The 22,409-nt window shown below is 41.7% G+C and overlaps 1 protein-coding gene across 3 annotated transcripts in view; it reads right to left on the reverse strand.

Annotated features, from left to right (window-relative positions):
* FAM193A (family with sequence similarity 193 member A) overlaps window positions 1–22,409 on the reverse strand; it is a 112,688-nt gene that overhangs the window by 24,522 nt on the left and 65,757 nt on the right. For all 3 annotated transcript variants that reach the window (XM_053242902.1, XM_053242903.1, XM_053242904.1), the window contains exons 6-11: window positions 20,242–20,395; window positions 19,950–20,147; window positions 14,849–15,100; window positions 6,428–6,614; window positions 3,276–3,548; window positions 2,132–2,411 (exon numbers count right to left, since the gene is read on the reverse strand). In XM_053242902.1, coding sequence (XP_053098877.1) covers window positions 2,132–2,411; window positions 3,276–3,548; window positions 6,428–6,614; window positions 14,849–15,100; window positions 19,950–20,147; window positions 20,242–20,395 — 1,344 coding nt within the window. The remainder of the gene's footprint in view (window positions 1–2,131; window positions 2,412–3,275; window positions 3,549–6,427; window positions 6,615–14,848; window positions 15,101–19,949; window positions 20,148–20,241; window positions 20,396–22,409) is intronic.

The raw sequence follows: 22,409 nt of genomic DNA on the forward strand, positions 1-22,409 counted from the left end.
GTCCTTGTACAAATCTATGGTGCAGCCACATCTGGAGTACCGTGTACAGTTTTGGTCACGATATCTTAAGAAAGATATTGTAGAATTGGAAAAGGTGCAGAAGAGGGCAATCAAGATGGTCAGGTGCCTGTAGAATCTTCCTTATGAGGCAAGGCTACAGCATCTGGGGCTCTTTGCTTTGGAAAAGAGGCAACTAAGGGGAGACATGATCGAGGTGTATAAAATTATGCATGGAGTGGAGGGAATGGACAGAGAGAATTTTTTCTCCCTCTGTCACAACACTAGAAGCAGGGGTCATCCGATGAAACGGAAAGTCAGGAAATTTAGGACCAACAAGAGGAAGTACTTTTTCACACAGCACATAATTAATCTATGGAACTCCTTGCCATGGGATGTAGTGATGGCCACCAACTTGGATGGCTTTAAAAGACAAATTCATGGATGACAAGTCTACCAATGGCTACTAGTCTGGTGGCTGTGGGCCACCTCCAGTCTCAGAGGCAATACTTCTCTCAATACCAGTTGCAGGGGAACAACAGCAGGGCATGCCCTCACCTCTTGCTTGTGGGCTCCCCAGAAGCATCTGGTGGGCCACTGTGAGAAACGGGATGCTGGACTAGATGGGCCTTAGGCCTGATCCAGCAGGGTTGTTCTTATGTAATGGCAGTCATCAGAAAGTGTTACTGGCACTTTCATTGGATTTGAGGAAGAGAAGGATGACTGAGCTGGCAATACAAACTCCAACTGTGGAGTGATGCAACTCCACTGCCTTTTCTTTAGTTTTTTCCTTTGTCTCTCCAAGATTGGAGTGCTCCTAACTACAGTAGTAAAGTGAAGGAACTCCCCTGTATATGCTAACTTGAAAAGACTCTTGACCCTGTGATGCCTCTCTAGACAACCTGCAAACCAGTCAGGCCTATGGTCTGTGCTCTTAAGTGCTCATCTTGAATCTTGGAGGGTTCAGGAATTCCCCCGTGCATGCTAATTTGAAATGCTTCTTAGCCAGTGATGCCTCTACAGACAACCTGCCAACCAGGACTTAAATTGTGGGCAAGAAAGCTTCTTCCTTACGTGTAGTACAGTACTGTTTGCATTACTGGGGGGCATTGCTGGAGGAGTGGGAGAGTGTTAGATCTGAAGTGCCAAAGGAACAGTGATGTGCTTCATCCTTATTTCTGCTGTTTTTGTTCTTATTTGGTAATTAAAAGGTCAGTTTCTGAGGCTTTGGAACCTAACCATAGGCACAATGACGCGGTATTTGCAGTTCCAGATCAGGAACCTAACCCCTGCAAATAACAAGGTCCTACTGTATGTTATCTGATGGCAGAAAAGGTGTGAACCGTAAATTTTTAAGAGCTGAAATTCAAACAGCTGTAGTTCATCCATTTTTCAGTGCATCTGCACATGGGTGGAAAGCTTGTCTTGTGGTAGCAACCATGAATTCTCCACTTTGCTAAGCAGGGTCCAACCTGGCTGTATTTGAATGGGAGACTACATGTGAGCATTTTAAGATTTTCCCCTTTGGAGATGGGGATGCTCTGAGAAGAGCACTTGCATGCCGAGTTCCCTCACTGGCATCTCCAAGATAGGGCTGAAAGAGACTCCTGCCTGCAAACCTGGAGAAGGCTATAGGCCACCTCCAGCTTCAGAGGCAAGATGACTCTAAACACCAGTTGCCTGTGGGCTTCTCAAAGACCACTGTATGAAAAAGGGTGCTGGACTGAATGGGCCACTGTGTGAAAAAGGATGCTGGACTGAATGGGCCTTGAGCATGATCCAGCAGGGCTGTTCTTATGAAGCTGCTACCAGTTTGTGTAGACAATACTGAGCTAAATGGACTAATGGTTTGACCCAGTATATGGCAGCTTCCTATGCACTAGATCTGGAGGGGTGGTGTCTCTTGTTACCTAGTTTATGTCTGCAAATGGTCAAGCAGATTTGATCAATAGAATGTTCAGAACTTGTAATGGCAGAATGTGCCAAAACAACTCCTTATCTTAACTATACTGGTGTGAATGTGCCAGTATAATAAGTAATTAATTCAGACATTAAAAACATGTGGCTATGTTGCAACGTTTTGTATTTGTATTACTATTTTTAAATACAAACATAAAGAGAAACAAAATCTCACCTGCAAACACTTGATGGGGCACTAATCAAGCCCTCTGTAGTTGATGTAGGTGCAACTGTTGTGGGATAGAGATCTGAATGGGGATCCACAAAGCCAGGAGCTGTTGGGGCAACTCCAGAGAAAGATGGAGCATTTACGCTTGGGTGATGAGGAGCAGAGGCTGGAGAAAGTACCAGAGGAGAAAGAGAAGGAAGTGATGCTAAACTAGTGGGGCCGTTTTGTGATGCAGCTGATGCAGAACATCTGTGATCTTCTGAACTGATACCGTGGAAAACATCACCTAAACACGAAACAGAAAAGTTATTCTGCAACCTTCACTTCAGTGGCAACCATTTTTGAAATTTTACAGATACAATCTGGCTGTGTCTAAAGTGTATATTCACGCACAAGTACTTCCCAATTAGTTGTATTTTGTTTTAAAAGCTACATGAATTATATCGTAAAATGTTTTGTTGCAAAGCAGTATATATTCGTAGCAATAGTGGAGATTAGCGTGGTGGTATATCAGAGCTGCTTAGCAAGGTAGACAGCAGCAAATTCCTACCTGTACCTGTATTTGGGGGTGGGGGTGTCTGCACCAGGTTAACTTTTTTCACTTTTGAGAAAGCTATTAATAAACAGGCTGCAGATCACTGATAGAATCAGTAAATAGTAAAAACTCTCAATAGACAAAAAAGAAAAGGAAAGAGGAAGAGGTAGAGCCTGGGGAAAGAGATGCCATAGCAGAGAAGTCAGAGGAGACAAAGTAGTTATTTAGAGATGAATAGTTCTCAAAGCAGTTCATGGGAAAGTTAGTTCAAAGACAGGGGGGTTTAAGGAAAGGAAGCAGTGGAGTAAATAGGGACTATCAATGTGAATACTGAAATCACCAAGGAGCAAGGTGAGGGTGTTGTCAGAAAGGAAAATGGCAAGCCAGCAGGCATCAAGGTTTGAAATGAAACAAATGGGGACAACAAAGGGCAGCCACACAGAGATGGAAAGGGAAGCAGAGTTGGACAAATGTTTAAAAAGCAAGTCGAGCAGTGAGGACAGCAGGAAGCTGGAACTGGCAGAGTCTAGAAAGAAGGCCCATAACTGTGGTATTCATGGCTTAAATATGTCCAAATTTGGATTAGTTATTAAAATGGCAATATCTAGTCATTACCTAGCAACGATGGACTTTTAGATGAAACTTTAAACTGGTTGTTGCTTGACTGTACTGTAGTAGCTGTACATGAGACTGAAGAAGTTGCAGATGATGTTGCCATAACAACTTTGTTAGTGTCCATAAAAGCATCTTGAAAATGGTATAGACATTTTTTCTTTAAAATGTTTTCCCTCTTTTTGCTATCAGTCACTACTGTTCCTTCATTTCTAGATGTTACAGGAACTACATTAGGTCCCAGTTCTGAGCATGCTGTTGCTACAATATCATTCCCTTCAAAAATGAAAGAAACATAAATCTGTTAAGCAGTTTAAGTGTTATCAGTACTGTATTCATTTTTTAAAAAAATTGGCATTAAGTTTTTAAAAATTGGGAAACGCAGTCATAATACATCTCACAAGAGAAAAGTGAGAAGCAAGTAAGCAAACAAATCCCAATCTGAGTCAGCATCTACTTATTTACTTACTCCACCTGGTATATTCGTATATATCTATATCTAGGCGGCTCAAATAATCCAAATTACAATATAAAAATAAATTAAGATAAAACACTTTCACAGAATATAAAAGATAAAAAATAATTCACAGAATAAAACAATTTCACAGAGTAAAACAATTAAACGGTTTAAAATTAGTTTTAATTAAATGCCTGAGAAAACAGGTGTGTCTTACAGGTCTTTTTAAACACAACCAGAGATGGAGAAACTCTTATTTTGACAGAGTGTGCATTCCAAAGCTCTGGGGCAGCAATAGAGAAGGCCCAGCCCCAAGCCAGCAGCAACTGTCACTGGACCTCCCCAGATGATCTTAATAGGCGGCAGGGTTCATAACAAAGGAGGCGCTCTCTTGAGTAACCTTTTCAACAAAACGTTTCCACTCGAATCAGGCCATTTTAAGTGTCTCACACTCGAAACAAAACTCCCTTTAAATAAAGGACCTCTTTTGAGCTTGGAACAAAACAGCCCTATTTCTGCTGCAAATGTTTTGACGTTTCGAGCACCATTTTGGAGGCCTGTTTTCCCCTTGCTGATTGGTTTTCTGACACTGGCTTCCGATTGGCTTGTAATCTCCTTACTTCTTGGTTGGCTGTCCAACCAAGAAGTTATGGTAACCATTTCTTTTATGAAATGGTTATGATAACCATTTCTTTTGTGGGTTGGGTAGTAGGTAGCACACATCATGCCCGACTAACCAACCCAATTTGGGGTCCATAAGAGGTACCTATGGAGAACAATGGGGTGTTTTGAGTTTCCCCATTGTTCCCTATGGTCGAAACACTCAAAACATTTTGAGGTTTGTTACATCAAAACAACTGAGTTGATCACTGTTTCAACAAAACGTTTTGGCTGTCTGCATTTTGTTTAGAACTCGAAACAAAATGCAAAATCTGTTTCATGCACATCCCTACTCCACAGGATTGCTTGGAAAGGATCTGATGGGATTAAAGTTAAGAGTCAACTCTCCAGTCTGCATCCACAACCCCCAGATGGGAAGGGGTAGTCTTTGGCTGTGCCAGACTCCCTTCTCATTCTTCAGTCTAAGTAGTGGACACATTTTTGTATTTTTATTGTCCTCTTCAGAACATTTTTCCACTGCTGCACTGAGATTAAAAAAAAATTTTTTTAAGGCAGTCTTCCTTCATCTGATAATCTTGAGTCAAATTACTTTAAGCATGTGCTAAACAGGAACATGCCTTTTTGGGTGGCTTTTTTGTTTTATAAGTAGGGGTACCAATTCAGATTACAATGGGTGTGCGCGCGTGTGTTCCTTAACCTCTTTGCCCTTGCTGTAGTCCTTTTTACCAGGGAGAAAAACTCCTCTTGGCATGTGACCATGGCAGGGGCAAAAACCCTCTTTCCTGCTCTGGCCCCTATCTGAATCAGCCTCAAAACTAAAGAAAAAACAAGATCACAGTTGCATCCTTAAAGTAACACCCAGTTTGACCCCGACAGAAGCAGGGGAATGGCTGTCAAGTGCATCATTTTATTTTGTATCAAAGAAGTGCTATTTGGCAAAATCAATAATTAAAGCTTCCTCCCACGACAGGACCAATGCTATCTAATAAAGGGAAAGTCATAACTAATTTTCAACTGCTCCAAACAGGCAACAACAACATGGGCAGCACCTGGAAACAAGAAGCTGTTAAATTAATGGTGTAAGGGAACTTTGCTGTACAGGATTTACTTGCGAATAAACATTACTGAAGAATCTTGGTTAAAAGGATGGACACTACTGGAAAATATAGTACTATATTAAGTTCTTTGTGGAACCATTGTTTTAAATTCTCAAAGGTAACCTGGATCCAGGCTAAACTGGTCTTGAAAGATCTATTTAAAGAATTTAGCCTGGAAGCAAACTAGAAACTATTCAGAGATTGAAATGAGCCTCATGCAAAGATGGTTTTGAAAACTGATCATCCAAATTGCAGCATCTGACATGTTTGCACATCCATTGTATAATGATGTATAAAGACGGAGTCAGAGGACATAACTGCTGTTTTCCAGATGTTCATACAGGCACTCCCTATCATATTGCTGATATTACCAGGTGGGCTCACCATGCCCACCCAGCAAGATGGGTAGGCACATATATAATGGGTAGGCATTATATGTGTGCTGTTTTATTTTTATTTTTTTTAATTATCAGTCTAAGAGACTCCCTGGACGAAAATAGGTGTCAGAGTCAAACTGGGGAAGTTGGTAGCTATACCCCCAAATGGATATAGGGTATGCTACCTAGCTCAGCTTTTTGAATTCAGTGGCTGAAGCTTGAGATAGAATCTAGAGCCTGAAGTGTATGGAGGGTGGACCAGGATCAATGTCAATTTGCCATATTTCATATAAATGAAAAGGCTTAACATAACTAAAGATTCCTGGTTTCAACAAAATGGGTTTCAATGATCCAACATAACTGGTTGTTACAGAAATAAGGAGTTTTCAGATATTAAACTTTTCAGTCAGCTATATTACAATAAACTTGCAAAATCTTCAGTTAGATTGTTTCTGCATGGGCCTTCTGGATGGGCAGTTCCCTGTAATGAACACTATCCTCCTAGGCAGGAGGCACACTTTTCTGTCTAAGCAGCTTTCCGAGTAAAATAGAATTTTCTGAGTAAAATAGAATTAATTAATTAATACAGAATTATACTCTCACCAGGAAATGTATCTTGTAAAAACGTGGAAGTATTCCAGTCCTTCTCATTCATGACTTCTGATCCCCAAATGCTTAGAAATTTAGAACTCTTCCAGTCTGCTGTAGTCCCAAAACAGCTTGGGTAGATATGATCTTGGAGTGATGTACTGAGTACTTGATGCTTGTTTGTATGATTCTGGACCAGTGCCTACAAAGAGGGTATTTCTAATTAGCAAGCTGTTTGTTTATCTTCACTCCAAAAATTATTAAACACATTGAAGGAAAAACGGTGTAATCAACTGAGATGTAATAGAAGTGCTCCTATATACTATATGCCAAGTAGAGGACCCTAGTGGTGTCTGGTTGACCTTGCCTATCAGCTTCAGCTGTGGTAGCAGCTTTGCTGTTTCAAAGGGAAAACCGCCACCATTGAGGAAAAGAGAAGTGCAATGGTTGGCAACAACACTGAGCGTCAATTTCACATGCTTCATTAAGAGAACTTGCCTGGAGCAACTAAGCTGATAGTTGATTCTCCTTCCACTCTCCACAGGAGCTGGTTAGTTCAAATCATTTTGTAAAATTCAGCTTCCAGTCCTACCTCTTAGACTCTGTGACACTTCGGGTTCTAAACCCTGGCCTTAGAAGGGCTCATCTCATCTAGTTTTCGCATCCTAGTGCTATGATAACAAAAGCCATAGCTGGTAGAACATTCCTTCCATGGAACTCTTAAAAGTCTAAGTACCTCTAAAAAAACTGATAAACCTGTGCTCTCCTGCTTCTCATGCCAGCACCAACTCATAGCTTTTTAGACACACTGTGAGAATTTTATTCTTCTGCTGCCCACTTTCCTTGGGCAGGAAATAATCTCAAATGCAACTTCAGGCCTTGATGCTAATAGTAAAGAAAAGGAGCCATAATAATACTGGTCAAAATGAGTTTAAAGAACTAAAAATAAACAGGGGAGGGGGGCATTCCCAGGCTCTCTTGTTGTTATTGTTGTTGTTGTTGTTTTAAGCAATATAAAATTTCCAAGAGATGGAACAATTTCTCTGCTTCTGCAAGGAAGAACAATTCATTGGAAATTGGCAAATTCCCTTGTCTCCCCCTAGTGGTAGCAGACCAGTCTGGCAACTGGTATGTATCTCAGAAGAATTACAGTCTCTTCTGTAACAGTGTAATTACAGTGCAATCCTTGGGTGGGACAAAGAAGAAATCTTGGTTTCCAGAAGAGACTGTAGCTGTTCTTCTGAAAGTCCCCTTCTGCAAAGGACCATTTTGTTGATGGTAATGTCTCATTAGTAAATAGACTGAAGTCCATGCAACTGTTCTATACATGTCGTCCATCCAAATTATTACAGAAAAATGCACCAAAGAATTCAATCTATTGCCTATTTCCATAATATGACAGATTTTGCATCAATTTGTTCAAGCAAACCAGGTTGCTCACCTTTAACTTTTGATCTGGAAGTGATCTGTTGCAGTCATAAGAGTGGGTTCTGCACATGCCGAGACCATTTGGGCAGAATTGACAAGCTACTCGAAGCACTTAGTCCTGCCCCCTGCATGTGGTGCACTTCTTTAGTTTGGGTGGGCTAGCGTTTTCTCCTCAGTTCCTGAAGGACCAACACTTGGATTCAATCATCATACGGATCCAGTTCACAGTTTGACAAGGTAAGCAGCACCTTGTCAACACACATATTGTCAGTTTGCATACTGCATTGGGGCCAGCGGGAGGGTCTTATGATTGCAACAGTTAACATCCAGATCAAAAGTTACAGGTGAGCAACCTGTTTATCTGGATCCTGATCCGTTGCACTCATAAGAGTGAGTGACTAACGAGCGGTCAGTCTGGGGGCAGGTGAAGTATGCTAAGACCCTTTTCAGCACACCCCTTCTGAAACTGGCCTGAGCTGCAGAGCAAAGGTCCAAGACATAGTGCTTATCAAAGGTATGCTCAGATGACCAAGTTGTTGCTGGACAAATGTCCTTGAGCTTAATGCCAGCCATATGGGCAGCAGAAGTGGTAGCATAAGTCCTGGCAGAGTGAGCCTGTATGATCTTTGGGGGCTCCACTTTTTGGGTGCTTGTATGCCAGGAAAATGAGTTCCACAATCCAGTGGGATAGTCTCTGTCTGGAAATTTGGCAAGCTTTCATTTCGCCCTTGTAACCCACAAAAAGGTATCTTGTCTTCCTATGGGGCTTGGTCAGATTCAAGTAGAATAGGAGTGCATGCCGTACATCCAAGGAATACAGTGAGCATTCCAGAGCCATTGTGAGATTTCAGAAGAAGATAGGCAAGATAATGTCACTGTTGGGAGTCCATAACCACTTTAGCCCTAAATTCAGGGTCCAAGCAAAGCACTACCTTGTCTTCATAAAATGTAGCATAGGGGACATAAATGCGAAGGGCATTTAGTTTGCTCACCAGTCAGGCCGACATTATGGCTAAAAGAAAAGCTGTCTCTAGCATCACAAGTTTAGGAAGGGCTGTCACCATGGGCTCGAATGGAGACTCTGTTAAAGCTGAAAGAACCAGGGATAGGCTCCACCCTGGCAGACAGATAGGTGGGTAGAGGTTGTTTACACCTTGTAGTAAACTTTCCAATTCCGAATGAGAGAAAACTGTCTTTCTGTCCCATTCAGGATGGCGAGCAGAATTGGCGGCCAAATAGACTTTGATGGAAACTTTGGCCACCTTCTGCTGTTTTAGGTTCGTAAAGTATAACAAGAACTGGCGAGAAGTAGCAGCCTGAGGCAGGAAGCCATGCTTCTGCACATAGACCCGAAATTGCTTCCATTTGCTGTTTTAGTTGGTGCAAGTATATTTGTTTCTGTCATTGAGAAAGATGTCACTCAGCAGCCTATCCTCCAGGCAGTCAAGTTCAGAGTTTTCAGGTTGGGATGGTGAAGCCTGCCGCCTTTTTGTACCAGAAGATCCTCACACTGAGGCAATCATCTGTGGCGACCCTTCGACAGTCTGAGTGCTTGCTGAAACCATGGCTATTGAGGCCACCATGGAGTAATTAATATGCAGTTTCAGAATCCTGCAGGATTTTCACCAGAACCCTGTTCAGTAGAAGGTAAGGGGGAAAGACGTATAGAAATTTTCTACCCAAATTGAATTGAAAGGCATCCCCTCTTGAGTTATAGCTGATTCTTGAACTCGAGCAATACTGGGAGCAGTTTTTGTTCTGCAATGTCGTGAACAGGTTGATTTCTGGGGTCCTCCAGGCTTTGAACAGCACTTATTGCTACGTCAGACTGACTTCCCATACGTGCTGTTGTAGGTAGATTTGTGATCTGCTGAGGTGGTCTGCAAGAGAGTTCTCTACACCTCTGATGTGAATCACAGTCCAAGTCATTTGTTGCGCTATTGCTCAATTCCAAATTTGCAGATTCAGAATGCAAAGATAGCGGGACATTGTTCCTTCCTGGTGGTTTAGGTACGTGATTGCCATGGTGTTGTCCAGGCTGACTTGGACCATCTTACCCTTCGGGGATGGCTGGAAGGACTTCAGCGCCTGAAAGACCGCAAGAAGCTCTACAAACTTTATATTCAGCTGGCGCTGGTTTGGAGACCACACACCTTGAGCTCAGAGATCCCCACTGTGGGCTCCCCAGCCCTGCAGGAAAGCATCTGTTGTGACCCAGGCAGTTGGTTGAGGTACATGGAAGGGGACTCGTGACAGTAGGTTGATTTCCTTCATCCATCACTGGAGAGAAAGCAAGACTGGATAAGGAACTGTCAGCCGCTTGTGAGTATTGTCCACATTTGTCTGGAAAACTGAAAGAAATCAGAGTTGAAGACATTCAAGTCGTAGCTTGGCATGGTGTACAGTAGAGGTGCACAACGCCATGAGCCTCAGCAGTTTCTGCACTTCGTGCGCTCTCTGAGTGGGTTGTGCCACGAAGGTGGCTCTCTGGTTCTTGATGTGCAAGAAGCACTCTTTGGGCAGAAAGGCCTGTTGCAACTCTGCATCGCGGATGGCCCCGAAGTAGTCTGTCTTCTTCACTGGCTGTAGTCTGGACTTCGTCCAACTTACTTGGATGTCCAGATCCTCAAGCAGGTTCAGTACTGTCAAGTACCCTAACCCTTCTCATCAAATGGCAAATTCTCTACTCTGTCTTTCACATCTGGTTGGAGAGTAGTGGACTGCAGCCACGTATGCCTCCACAAGGAGACTGCAGTTGCCAAAGTATGCAACTTGGTTTTTGCCAGGTGCTTGGCATTGCTCAATTGTTGCCCAGTAAGGAAGGTAACTGAGGAGTGAATATCATTAAACTTAGCAAAGAATTCCTCCGGACCCAAATCAAAGATGGAATCCCACAGAGACTCGGAGTACTTGACAAAACACACAGTACAGTTTGCAATTTTGACTGCAAGAGAAGAAGTTGAGTAGATCTTATTTTTATTTATTTGATTGATTGATTGATTGATTGATTGATTGATTGATCATCTGGGTGCTCAGAGGAATTGGAAGAGCTGAATGTAGAAGAATCAGAGTCGTAGTCATCCGTAAGTATGACTGTCTGTGGAACTGGAGTAGGTCCCTTCTTTGGGGCAGTCTGTATCATAGACGAGGTAGTGTTTAAAGTCACTGTCTGAGTAGGCTGACTCTTCAGTGCAGGAACCTTGGGAGCTCCCACAGTTTGCATAGATATAGAGACAAGGCGGGCTGTATTGGGAGGTTCCCCCAGGGGGTCCCACCTCAAAGTGGCCATCAAAACCACCATAGGAACAGGTATGGGATCCTCTGGAGGAGGAGTCATCTGGGTGGCTATGGGAACCATAATAGCCGAGGCCTGTTGTTGGAGCTTCCAGTGTCTATAGTCGTGACAGTCCTGTAGGAGACCTGGAGGAGGATCAATAGAGAAGCATCACCCTAGCCTCCTTCCTGAACGAAGCCCAGCCTGGTGACATAATCCCTTACTGCCCTCCAGGGATGTGGACTGTCAGTATGCATAGCCAAGACACACATCGACATCGAGCAGAGAGCTTAAAAGGCTGAAGGCATCAGTGAACCAACCGAAGGGGTGCAGTAGGTAACATTCCAGGTGTTTTTGCCACTGATCGAGCCGAAGCATTGGCATCAGCATCAAGCCCAACCTCCTCCAGGAGGTTTCCCTGGCTAAGGAAACCATAAAATGTTGAGGCCAACAGGGTGCTTTCGTTGCAACTGAGCATGTTGAGAAGACATTGAGTGTCACCAGGGCCCAAACTAGGATCCAGATCCTTATTGTTGGTGTTGAAAACAACCGGCAAGGTCGAAGAGTCGACCCCACCCCCCACTGCAGCTGGGATGCTGGAGAAGGAGATTGCAATGGGGTCTTGGCAGGAGACAGTGATTGGTCATGGGGCCGAACCGTCAATATTGAAGTTGGCGTCATCATCGAAGTCAAAGGATGACCATGATGCTGAGAGGTTGGCATCAAGGCTGACATCAAAGTTTGAACTGGAGAATGCCCTGGCATTGACTGGAGGCCAGTTGGAGACAGCTTTGACTGAGAGACAGCCACAAGCTCTTCACACCAAGGCTTAGCATTCTTATCCCAATGTTACTTAGAAAGAGGCACTCCTTCGGCATCCTGTTCACAGTGTCAAGACTTGTGACACTTACGGTGCGTCGAGTCCAAAGGTGGTTTTGCCACCTTAAAAGGAGTGCTAAATTCCAATGTCATGGCATTCTGAGTCGAGGATTTTGACTGCACCTGCACAGTCCTCAACTTCAACATCAACACCATGCTCGACATCGAAGGAACGGGCGCGTTGGCAGGTGAGCGGGACACCGGCTTGCTGGGACAGAGCGCCTCATCATACAGCGCGACCGTAAGGTGGAGCACTCTATTTTTCTACGTTTAGTGAGAGAAAGTCAAGCATATCTTGCAGGTGGGCGTGTTATGCTCTTCCCCAAGGTACAGGAGACAGAGATCATGGTCATCTGCTGAAGGGAGCTTAGCATTACAGGGGAGAAAACATTTAAAAGGTGTTTTTTTCTTTTCCATGAGGATGGAAAATGGGGGGGGGGATAGAGTGGTACTTAAATGCCCAAGTCAGTTCTGAGTCAAGGCTGTTGAAGCTCATCCATTAGTCCAAGTCACAGCCGAAAAAATCCGTCCGTTTGTCCCATTGTTTTTTAAACATAGTAAAGTCTGGTCCGAGTCAGAGGAGTAAAATGAAGTATATCTTTCCTTCTTTTTCCACAGGAAAAAAGTTCCAACTGAGAAGCCGACACAATGGCGGTCAGAAAGGAACTGAGGAGAAAACACTAGCCCGTCCAAACTAAGGAAGTGCACTACGTGTAGGGGGCGGGGCTAAGCGCTTCAAGGAGCTAGTCAATTCTGTCCGAATGGTCTCGCGCAGGCACAGAACCCACTCTTATGAGTATGACGGATCACAGTCCAAATCTCTTGGTATTTATTTATTTCAATAATATTTTATTATTATTTATTATTGGTAGGTTCTTGACTACTTAAGAAACAGTCATATTCCTGGAAAGCCTAAAGGATCATTCAGTTCAGCCTTACATATTCTCCATGCACTGAAGGACAACACCTTGCAACAGTTTTCCAACAGACTTTGGTTATAATATGCCACAATGACAGAGGGAACAAACTGGCACCCATAACAGACACCTGTGAAGTTGAGCTAGTTGAAACACTTTATTGTGTATTCTGTATCATTTGACAGTCTTAAGATCTGCCTCAATTAATCAAACACTAACTGCAATACTTTAACCTCAGTCCAGTGCTGAGATGGTGTTAATGTAATACAGTATCGTTCAATTAACTTTTTGATTATATACAAATTGGTATAACTATCACCTTTTAAAAACAAACAAACCAATTATTTAGTTATAACAACTGAAAATCTATCTTTCCAGCAACTAGGGATGTGCACAAACCTGTTCAGCATTCTATTCCTAGAATGCCAAACAGGTTCAGAACCCCCGCATTTGAATCAGTTCGAACACGTGGGTGGGGGTTCCTGTAAGGCATGGGGAAATGACCACCAAGGTCATTTCTGGCTGCCATTTTGTTCAGAGCCACAAAATGGCTCCCATCTTTTTAAAAAACCTAGACGATGGAGATTTTCGGGCATTCCTTTTGGCAATTTTGAAGCATTTTCGGCCGACTGGGAACCTAACCCCTGTGAATACATTAACTTTAATGCCTCTCTATTCACAGTTTCCATATCCGTGGCACAACTGTGGAATGGAACCCCATGAATATTGAGGACCTCCTGTACAAGTTTCTCCCGGGTTTTGCAGGGTTTCTTGTAAAGGAGCAAACAAGCTTTTTTCTTTCCCACAAAAAAACCAGCTTCCTGAACCAAGGCTCCAACCCCCTCATGAGATTTGTATTGTTTTATTTATTCATCAAATTTAATAGCTCATTAGTAAACCTGATGGGGGAAACAATTTTGAAAATGTTACATCTGAGTGCAGTACAATAAACAGTAATTAGAAGTAAAACTACTTATTTGGTGTCTAGATTTCATCACATCAGCATCTAGTTACAAAGAATTTTTCATCACCAGCCCTACAGGAGACAAAATTTACAAGCACTAAAAAAAATTTTAAATTTATGTTAGGTTAATTAGTTAAGTGTCAAGCGTTAGATGAAATGCATGGATCCAATCACAGCTTATGCTATTTTTAAAAAATCAAAACATATCACAAGCTTACAGTAATAAGCCAAAGAAAACTTACAATACTTCTGTTAATATAAGAACAGAATATAAGTTCTAGTGTATATAAGTTCTAATGTCTACATAATAGTGTATATTATACTCTTGGAATAAAACTTATTTTAAGCTTTTGCCATTAAAAAAGCACACCCATACACTTCTCCATACACAAAGAGTCATAAAGCAGTTCTCCTATATTTAGAGAGAGCCATCAATTTATCAACTTTTCAAGTTTGATAGCTTCCCCTCTTACATTAGGCAATATATGACTGCAAACCAGTGCTACGTAGAAGACTCCCTCTTCCATTCAATGGGGCAGAGAAAGCAGGAACTGATGAGTGATAGGATATCATCATGAGTCAGGACCACACTTTGTTTTGAGGGAGAAGGGCTACCTACCTCCCCACCGCCCTTCCATACAATTTGCTGCCTATATGTATTTTTGTCAGAATATTTTGGAAGGAAATAATAATTGTAGCTTTGTACTCCTGAATCATACTGTAATCTCAAAACAAATCTAAATTTACTAAAATACAAGCTTCTTAACTTTTATGCACTTATTTTAGTGGTTCCATGTGCTTCTGCTTTTAGGAAACCTTAGTGTAACGCATCTAAATTATGATCACCTAATGAACTTGAAGTCTGTCTCATTATTTATGATATTTGATAACATTTAAGTGAATTAATTAATTATTTTAAACTGATCAAATGCAGTTATTCAGGAAATTTCTTGGATGTCTGAAAACCACCTTACCTTATTCTGAGCAAATGTGGAAGCTGTATACAAGGAGGGGTGAATGAGTGGAGGCGGCAAGTGAGGAATAGTATGCAGTGGTATTTGTCCATGGATGTGAGGATAAAGATGAAGAGCAGGATGTGCAGGGTTTTCTGGGTTCCTAAATTGATGTCCAGGAGGAAGACAGCTCATTTCGGTGTCTGAAGAAGAGGCATCTGGGCTTCCCTGATTACAGACATGGCATTCACAACAAACTGAAGCTTGATCAGCCTGCAAGAAAGAAAAAGAGAGTGTGCAGTTTTAATCATACAGCAAAATTGGAAAGATTTTATTTAATTCTAAAAGAAAAAGTAGTAAATTTGATAAAATTTAAGCTTTTCTCCCTAAATGATAGGAATGACCCATGTGCAAGGCAGAATTCTATAACAAGCTTAACACCATGTTAATTGCACCTATTAATTTGCATTTACAACTATTAATAAGTTGCCTTTACAACTTATTCTGTACAGGTAAGGTAGTAGAATACTGGTTGATCTGCAAGCATTCAAGGATATCAGATTTCAAGACCACTGACAGTCCACTACCTAACCTGAGCACGGCATTATGACTTGGCTAGTAGACAATATACGCTTGAAATTAGATGTAAATTAACCTTAATTCTTCTAGATATCAATATCATTTATTAGGCCAGTACATGGGAGAAAAAGTTGGATCTAATCTGACACGATCAGTTCGTCCCCTGCTAACTGAGCAAAGAGGCACATTGCTAAAGTGGTGATTGGCAGCAACTGGCCCTATCCATACCTAGCACAGCATCCCTCCAGTGGCTGTTGCTGGTGTTTATCATATTTATTTTTTAGAGTGTGAGCCCTTTGGGGACAGGGAGCCATTTTATGTATTTATTTATTTCTACAGGTTATTCACCTGTAACGTTGGTTCTTCTAGTGGTCATCTGTACTTCTACACATATGGGCTATGCGCCTGCGCAGAGACCATCTGTGTAGAAGACAGACACCACGTCAAAGAATTATGTAAACTGCTTTGGGAACTTTTGTTCGAAAGTGGTATATAAATATTTGCCATATTGTCATACACATTTGATTCTGATAGAAAAATGGTCAGATTCAGATTTTAGCTAGAGACTGTCAGATATCTGATTTATGTTAGATTTCCCATAGAGATCAATGGGGAACAAACTATATGGAATGGCTTGGTAGAAAGTTCTCAGACTTCTCAAGGTAGTAATATATGGTAAATGAATAGAGTGTGTAGAGTTTAAAGTATATTGGTCCACCTTTAACAATTTTTAAAAGAGTTTTTAAAAGTGTCATAACAGTTTTGTTTTATAGCAGAAAATTGCAAAATGTTCAGGAATTAAGCCTGTACTCTAACCAGTAAGCCTGCCTACTTTGGAGGAAATTGCTCCTTGCCCTCCCCACCCCTTTTCCACCTCATTCCTAAGAGATGCATGATTAACCACTATACACCTGTAGTTCCAACTGCGACCCTAATGTCACATCATGTGAAATGTCCACAGAACAAATGTCAAGAAGAGCAGTTGAGGAGAAATAATAAAGGAATCTTTACCCCTCCCCAGAAACACTGCGATTAGAAAACAACAGACTCCAACCCTGGCACAGCATCTCTCCAGTGGCTATTGCTGGTATCTACCTTATGTTTTTAGACTGGAAGCCCTTTGGGGACAGGGAGTCATCTTTATTTATTACTGTCTTATATAAATCGCTTTGAGACCTTTTGTTGAAAAGTGGTGTATAAATATTCGTAGTAGTAGATTCACACAATTGGCATGATAAATTGCTAATGGCCAGCTTGATCTGTCACTCAAAAAATATTTCCCTTCTCCTCTTCAGATAGTCCAAATAAAGCATTTCACTTTGGCAATTTTGTTTTGCCACCAGAATTCCTTAAACTGCCTTTTAAAATACCAATGTTTCTGACATGAATTCCAACATAATGAAAGCTTATTTTTGTATTTCTAATACAAACAAATATAGCTGTGTTGGATTAATTCTGACATATTCCGACATAGCCAATGTCTCATCTGACATAGTGCACAGCCTTACCATCTATTTATTATAGAATGGGCTTCCCCAACCTGTGGCCCTCCAGATGCTGCTGAACTACAACTCCCAGCATACCCAGCCACAATAAGTTGTGGCTAGGGATGCTGGGAGTTGTAGTTCAGCAACATCTGGAGGGTCGCAGGCTGGGGAAGCCTGTTATAGAACGTTGATATAAAATATCTCATTGGCTAATCATTATAAGTTATTCATCAATAATCACGAATATGGTGAAAAAGCAAAAACTTATGAGGAAGAAAAAAATACTGTATAAAATCAATAAGGAATTCAAGTACAAGCATAAATCATATGCCTCCTATCTTCATTCCCATGCCAAGGCTATTATGATAAAATACTAATATCTTACAAGTGATATTGAACTTCTAATTCATAACTGTTATGCTTTTCCCTGCGCTGAATACTTATATATAAACAAAGATATGGCTCTTCAGATATACTTTCAGTTTAGCTTCAATAGAAGAAGGCACAATGCCATAGACATGGAAACCAATAGAAAATATTTTCAGAGTCAGAGTATTTAGTTAGTTTTAGAAGCAATTAAATGTGCATGGCAAAGCCTTGTGTATGAGATCCACCCAACACTGGATAGCCTCATGATGAGTTCTCCATTCCCAAACTGCAACATATACAAGCTGTTACAACATGGGGCATAGTGTCATCAGATAGCATGTGTCACTGTCCTATTCCATGTCCATGTTAGTTGCTGGAGTGGTTGGCGTTACCCATAATGTAATGATGCTGCAAACAAATAAGCAATTTGAGGAGCAAACTGGTAAAGATAATCCAAAAATTTAAATACATCAGAAACAGGTAATCAGCCAAGGAGGCAATAGGACCATTTGAATGGTCCATCATGTCCTTCCTTAGGAACATAGGAAACTGCCATCTACTGAATCAGAACATTGGTCCATCTAGCTCACTACAGTCTACTTTGACTGAGAGTAGAGAGCTGGTCTTGTGGTAGCAAGCATGACTTGTTCCCTTAGCTAAGCAGCGTCCACCCAGGTTCCTTATGAAAGGGAGACTAGAAGTGTGAGCACTGTAAGATATTCCCCTCAGGGGATGGAGCTGCTCTGGGAAGAGCAGAAGGTTCCAAGCTCCCTCCCTGGCTTCTCCAAGATAGGGCTGAGAGAGATTCCTGCCTGCAACCTTGAAGAAGCCGCTGCCAGTCTGTGTAGACAATACTGAGCTAGATAGACCAATGGTCTGACTCAGTATATGGCAGTTTCCTATGTTCCTATGTTCAGGAGGGAAAGTGAACTGAACCTTCTTCCACTGCACTGCGGGCAAGCAGCTCCTTCCTTCCCTCCCCAGTGAGCCACTTCTTCCTTTCCACCTTCCCAGTGTCTGGCGTGCCAATGGCATGCCTGGTGGATTGGGGGGAAGATTAACTGAACCTTCTCCCACAGTGCTGAGGAGCTCCTCCCTTCAGAGTGAGGAGGAAAGTGAGAGAAAGAGGGAGCCTCTCTCTCTGCAAGGGAAGGAGAAGGAAAGGAAGAATAAGAATGAAGGTGGTGGAAGGTGGCTTGTCTGAAATGAATGGAGTCAGCGTTCCCTCTAAGGCAGTGTTTCTCAATGTTTTTGGCATCATAGACCAGTACATTATTCATGTGCAGTTTCCTGGACCAGCAGTTAGTAAGCGGGTTGACCCCCTCAGCTCCACCCCGACCCCCAGGCACCTCCCAAAAAACTATTTTGGGCAGTTCTCTGGAGCTAATTTCCAGGCTGGATAATGTTCATTTCAAGGAAGTGAAATGAATGTTATCCAGCAGCAAGGGCTGGCTGGAAATGAGCTCCGGAGAGCTCCTGGTGGCCTCTGCCGGCCCAAAATTGGTTTTTTGTTTTTTGGGGTGTGTGTGTGTGTGATTTTTATTAGTGATGCCTCACAGACCAGTACCCAATGCCTCGCAGACTGGCACCGGTCCATGGACTGGTGGTTGAGAAACACTGCTCTAAGGCATGCGTGTGTGCACACACTCACATGTATTTTGATGTCCGCTCCGTTAATTTAAGATCCCGCTCAAGTTGAATCAGGAAGGCCCCATTCTGAATGCATATACACACACACTGCCTTGATACTGCTGCTCAGAACAAAACTCATTCCGCACACAGATGAAAAAAATTAGAGAGAACATTGAATGAAGTGAGTGGAGGGTAAGGGTGGTGGGAAGAGAGGTTCTGCTTTTCTTGGGCATGATGTTGTTTTGGAGTTTAGAAAGGAATATTGTGTGTTAAACATCTGTTGGGAACAATAACAGTTAAAATATTATTCAAAAAGATCTCTGAAACAAAAATATTTTAATTTTCTTTTAAGCATATTCTGGTGCAAAAAGTGGTGCATTCAACTAATTTAAGTGGCAGGTTTGGTCATGCAAAATTTGATATCTGTAGGTAACTGGGAAGTATGATATTCAGAATTCCTTCAAGGAACTACAAAAAAAAATTAAGTTTCCATCAAGCATATTCTGGTATAAAAAGTAGTGCATTCAGCTAATTTAAGTGGCAGGCCAAGAGAGTGAGGAAGAAAGGAAGAGAGTGAGAGTAAGAGGAAAGGGGGAGGAGGAAGAGGAAGACAGAAGGCGGTGCGAGGCTATGTGCACCCCCACCCCGAAGTGTACTGGAATAAAAGCTGGCCCACCATCCAATTGAGTTTGACACCTGTGGCTTAAAACATCATCTTGTCACCACTATTTTATTCAGTTCTTCAGCCCCCCTCCTCGAGAAATTCAGTTCATGTGTGATCTGCCCTGTATCCTATGCAGTGAAGACAGATGCAAATAACTCATTTAGCTGTTTTGCAATTTCTTTTTCCTCCCAAAGCATCCCTCAAGACAAAAGGTATAGGGGGAAAAATACCTGAATATACTGCCTTTCATAATGAAGAATTTCCCAAGCGGGTGGAGGTGGTGGTTTCAGATAAGATCAAAAAGGCCCATACATTTTAAAAGGAACAGAATCACTTCAAAATGAACTTCAAAGTTAATTTACAGTAGCCCTAAGAACTACGTGACATGTACCTGCTGAGCAGGGTATGATGGCAGAGGGCTGTTCCTTTTGGTGTCATCCTTCCTTATTATGTTTCTTCCAAGCATCAAATCATCCTCTTGAGTTCTTGGTAGCTCACTATCATTCTCCCCATCATCAGCATCGGCTTCTGACACATCTTCAGTATCTGCTTCTGATGAACTGCTACAAGTGCTGCTCCCCTGGGGAGACTGGTAAATAGTTTAAAGACAAAAAAATATACACCAGGTTCCATTGGAGTTTTCATTTGCCAAATGTATGAAATGTATTTCAAAACAACAGTACCTCATACTTCAATGCCATGTCATCAACTGTACCATTTAGTTCACTGTGGATTCTAGTCATATTTCTTACAACCTTCGCATTTTCATAGTTATTAATGGAATAAATATCGGCAAGTTTTTCTGACAGTGGTGCAACATCTTCATCTTCAATATTACTGTGGAAAAAAGCCTTATTTATGTAAAATGTTCAATAACCCATGAAGCAGAAAACTCTTAAAATAAAATGCATGATTCACACTGTCTTATAATTCAATTTTTTCAGTGAGAAGTAGGGTCATTATCAGCTTCTATCATTCAACTGTAAAAGAATTTGTTCCCAAGCCAAGAGTAAGACTTCTGGGAGCAAATCCCATGTCAAAATATGGATGCCTGAGGCATATCCAGAGGTTCAGTTTTTTAAAGGATGCTCCAGTGCATTTTGACCCTGCAAATCTTGATTCAAAAGCACAATATGTATTACACGCATAAAATATAGTTTTGCTGCAGAATAAGGAATAGTTGTGTTGCTCTTTCTTCCCACTCCCCCCCCCCCCCGAATCTGATATGACTTTGGCACATGCGAGGGAGATCGATTAGTCAAATATCTAGAAAAATCTGGAAGGTCAAGGCATTTAGGGGGAATCAGTGGCAAACAAATATTTCTTATTTGAAACAAATGCATTAAATTCACAAATCTAAACTACCAAATTTTATACCTTACAGTCTGGCCACCACTCATACCAGCATGCACTGTCTGTAATAGGGAAATCTTCTTGTGAAATTAGAAGCTAGATGCCAGATCACACAGAATGGAGACAATAAGGCATCTCAAAGATGACAGTCTCTCACTTGTGTTGGTATATTATTTGGGGTAGCTCAAAGTTTAGTTTGGAGCACACACACCTATTTCCTATTCATTTACATATTTTCCAAGATTAGCCCAGAATCAGCATGCTTGAAAGTGACTTGTACAAAACATGATGCATCAGATAGTATGCTAGGGCACTTGAAAGGCAATATTCTCCTGTAAAAGTGTGTCACTGCAGATGAACCAAAGTTTATTTTGGTGCACATATTCCCAGTTCATTATTCCTTTACACATATTTTGCAAGACTGAAGTAGCATGTTTAAGAGTGAAAACAAAGCACTGGGCTAGATATGATATTATGGTGCCTGAAAGTCTTCCAATTCAATGTGCCCTAAAGCTTATTTTGGGGTGTACTCCAGTATTCCCTCTAACAGAGATCCTCAGATGTTGTTCACTACAATTCCCAGCATCCTCAGCTGCAATGGCCTTTGGCTGGGGATTATGGGAGTTGTAGTCAACAACATCTGGGAATCCCTGTTAGAGGGAACACTGGTGTATTCCCTAGTTCCTTTTCCCTTTATATGTATCCTTTCAAAGATTGACATTGTGGCAACATGCTTGAACATGACTTAAGCACATAAAAAGACAGAGCTAGAATCAGTGCTAGGCTGTCTTGAAAGAAACCATCTCCTAGTATTATAGATGTGTCAGCTGGGGTGGCCAACAGGTTATTTTTGGTGTCCACACCTTCTGTTTTATTTTAATCTTTATTTTAATCACATTTGATGTGACATGCGCAAAAATAAAGCATTAGATTGGACATGACTCCAAGGATACTCATTTCACAGTGATGCAGATGAATGATCTGGGGTGGACAAGAGGTTTTTTTGGGCTGCATACCCCAGCTCCTTATTCATATATGGGTAGATTGACATGGAGTTAGATGTTTTTGTGTACATCATTCTCTCTCAAAAAAAGTACAAGGCCATATATAATGCGAATGAGTCTTACAGAAGAGTCTCCTGGTGGTGGTGTGGGCATGTCACTTGGGAAGGGCCAAAGCTTATGTTTGGGGTGCACACACCCAGTTCTTTATTCATTTTCTGTATATTAGCAACTATTAAATGGGGGAAGCACATGAGAGTGACTTGCAGCAACTGAAGTGTTGAGCTGGACATGTGCATCTTGACAGCAATGGTTTCCTGATTCTGTTGATATATGATTTTGGATGGTCAAATCATTCTGCTTCACTGAGTACTTGGAGTACCACATTGCAATGAAGGACAATGCCATCAGCTCAGTACAAATACAGTATGCCAGTACAAAATGTACTGGAGGCATACCAGCAATTCTGAACCATTCTGAACCATATGGATTCTCCA

The sequence above is a fragment of the Hemicordylus capensis genome, chromosome 4 (assembly GCF_027244095.1).
Source record: "Hemicordylus capensis ecotype Gifberg chromosome 4, rHemCap1.1.pri, whole genome shotgun sequence".
NCBI classification, from domain to species: Eukaryota; Metazoa; Chordata; class Lepidosauria; order Squamata; family Cordylidae; genus Hemicordylus; species Hemicordylus capensis.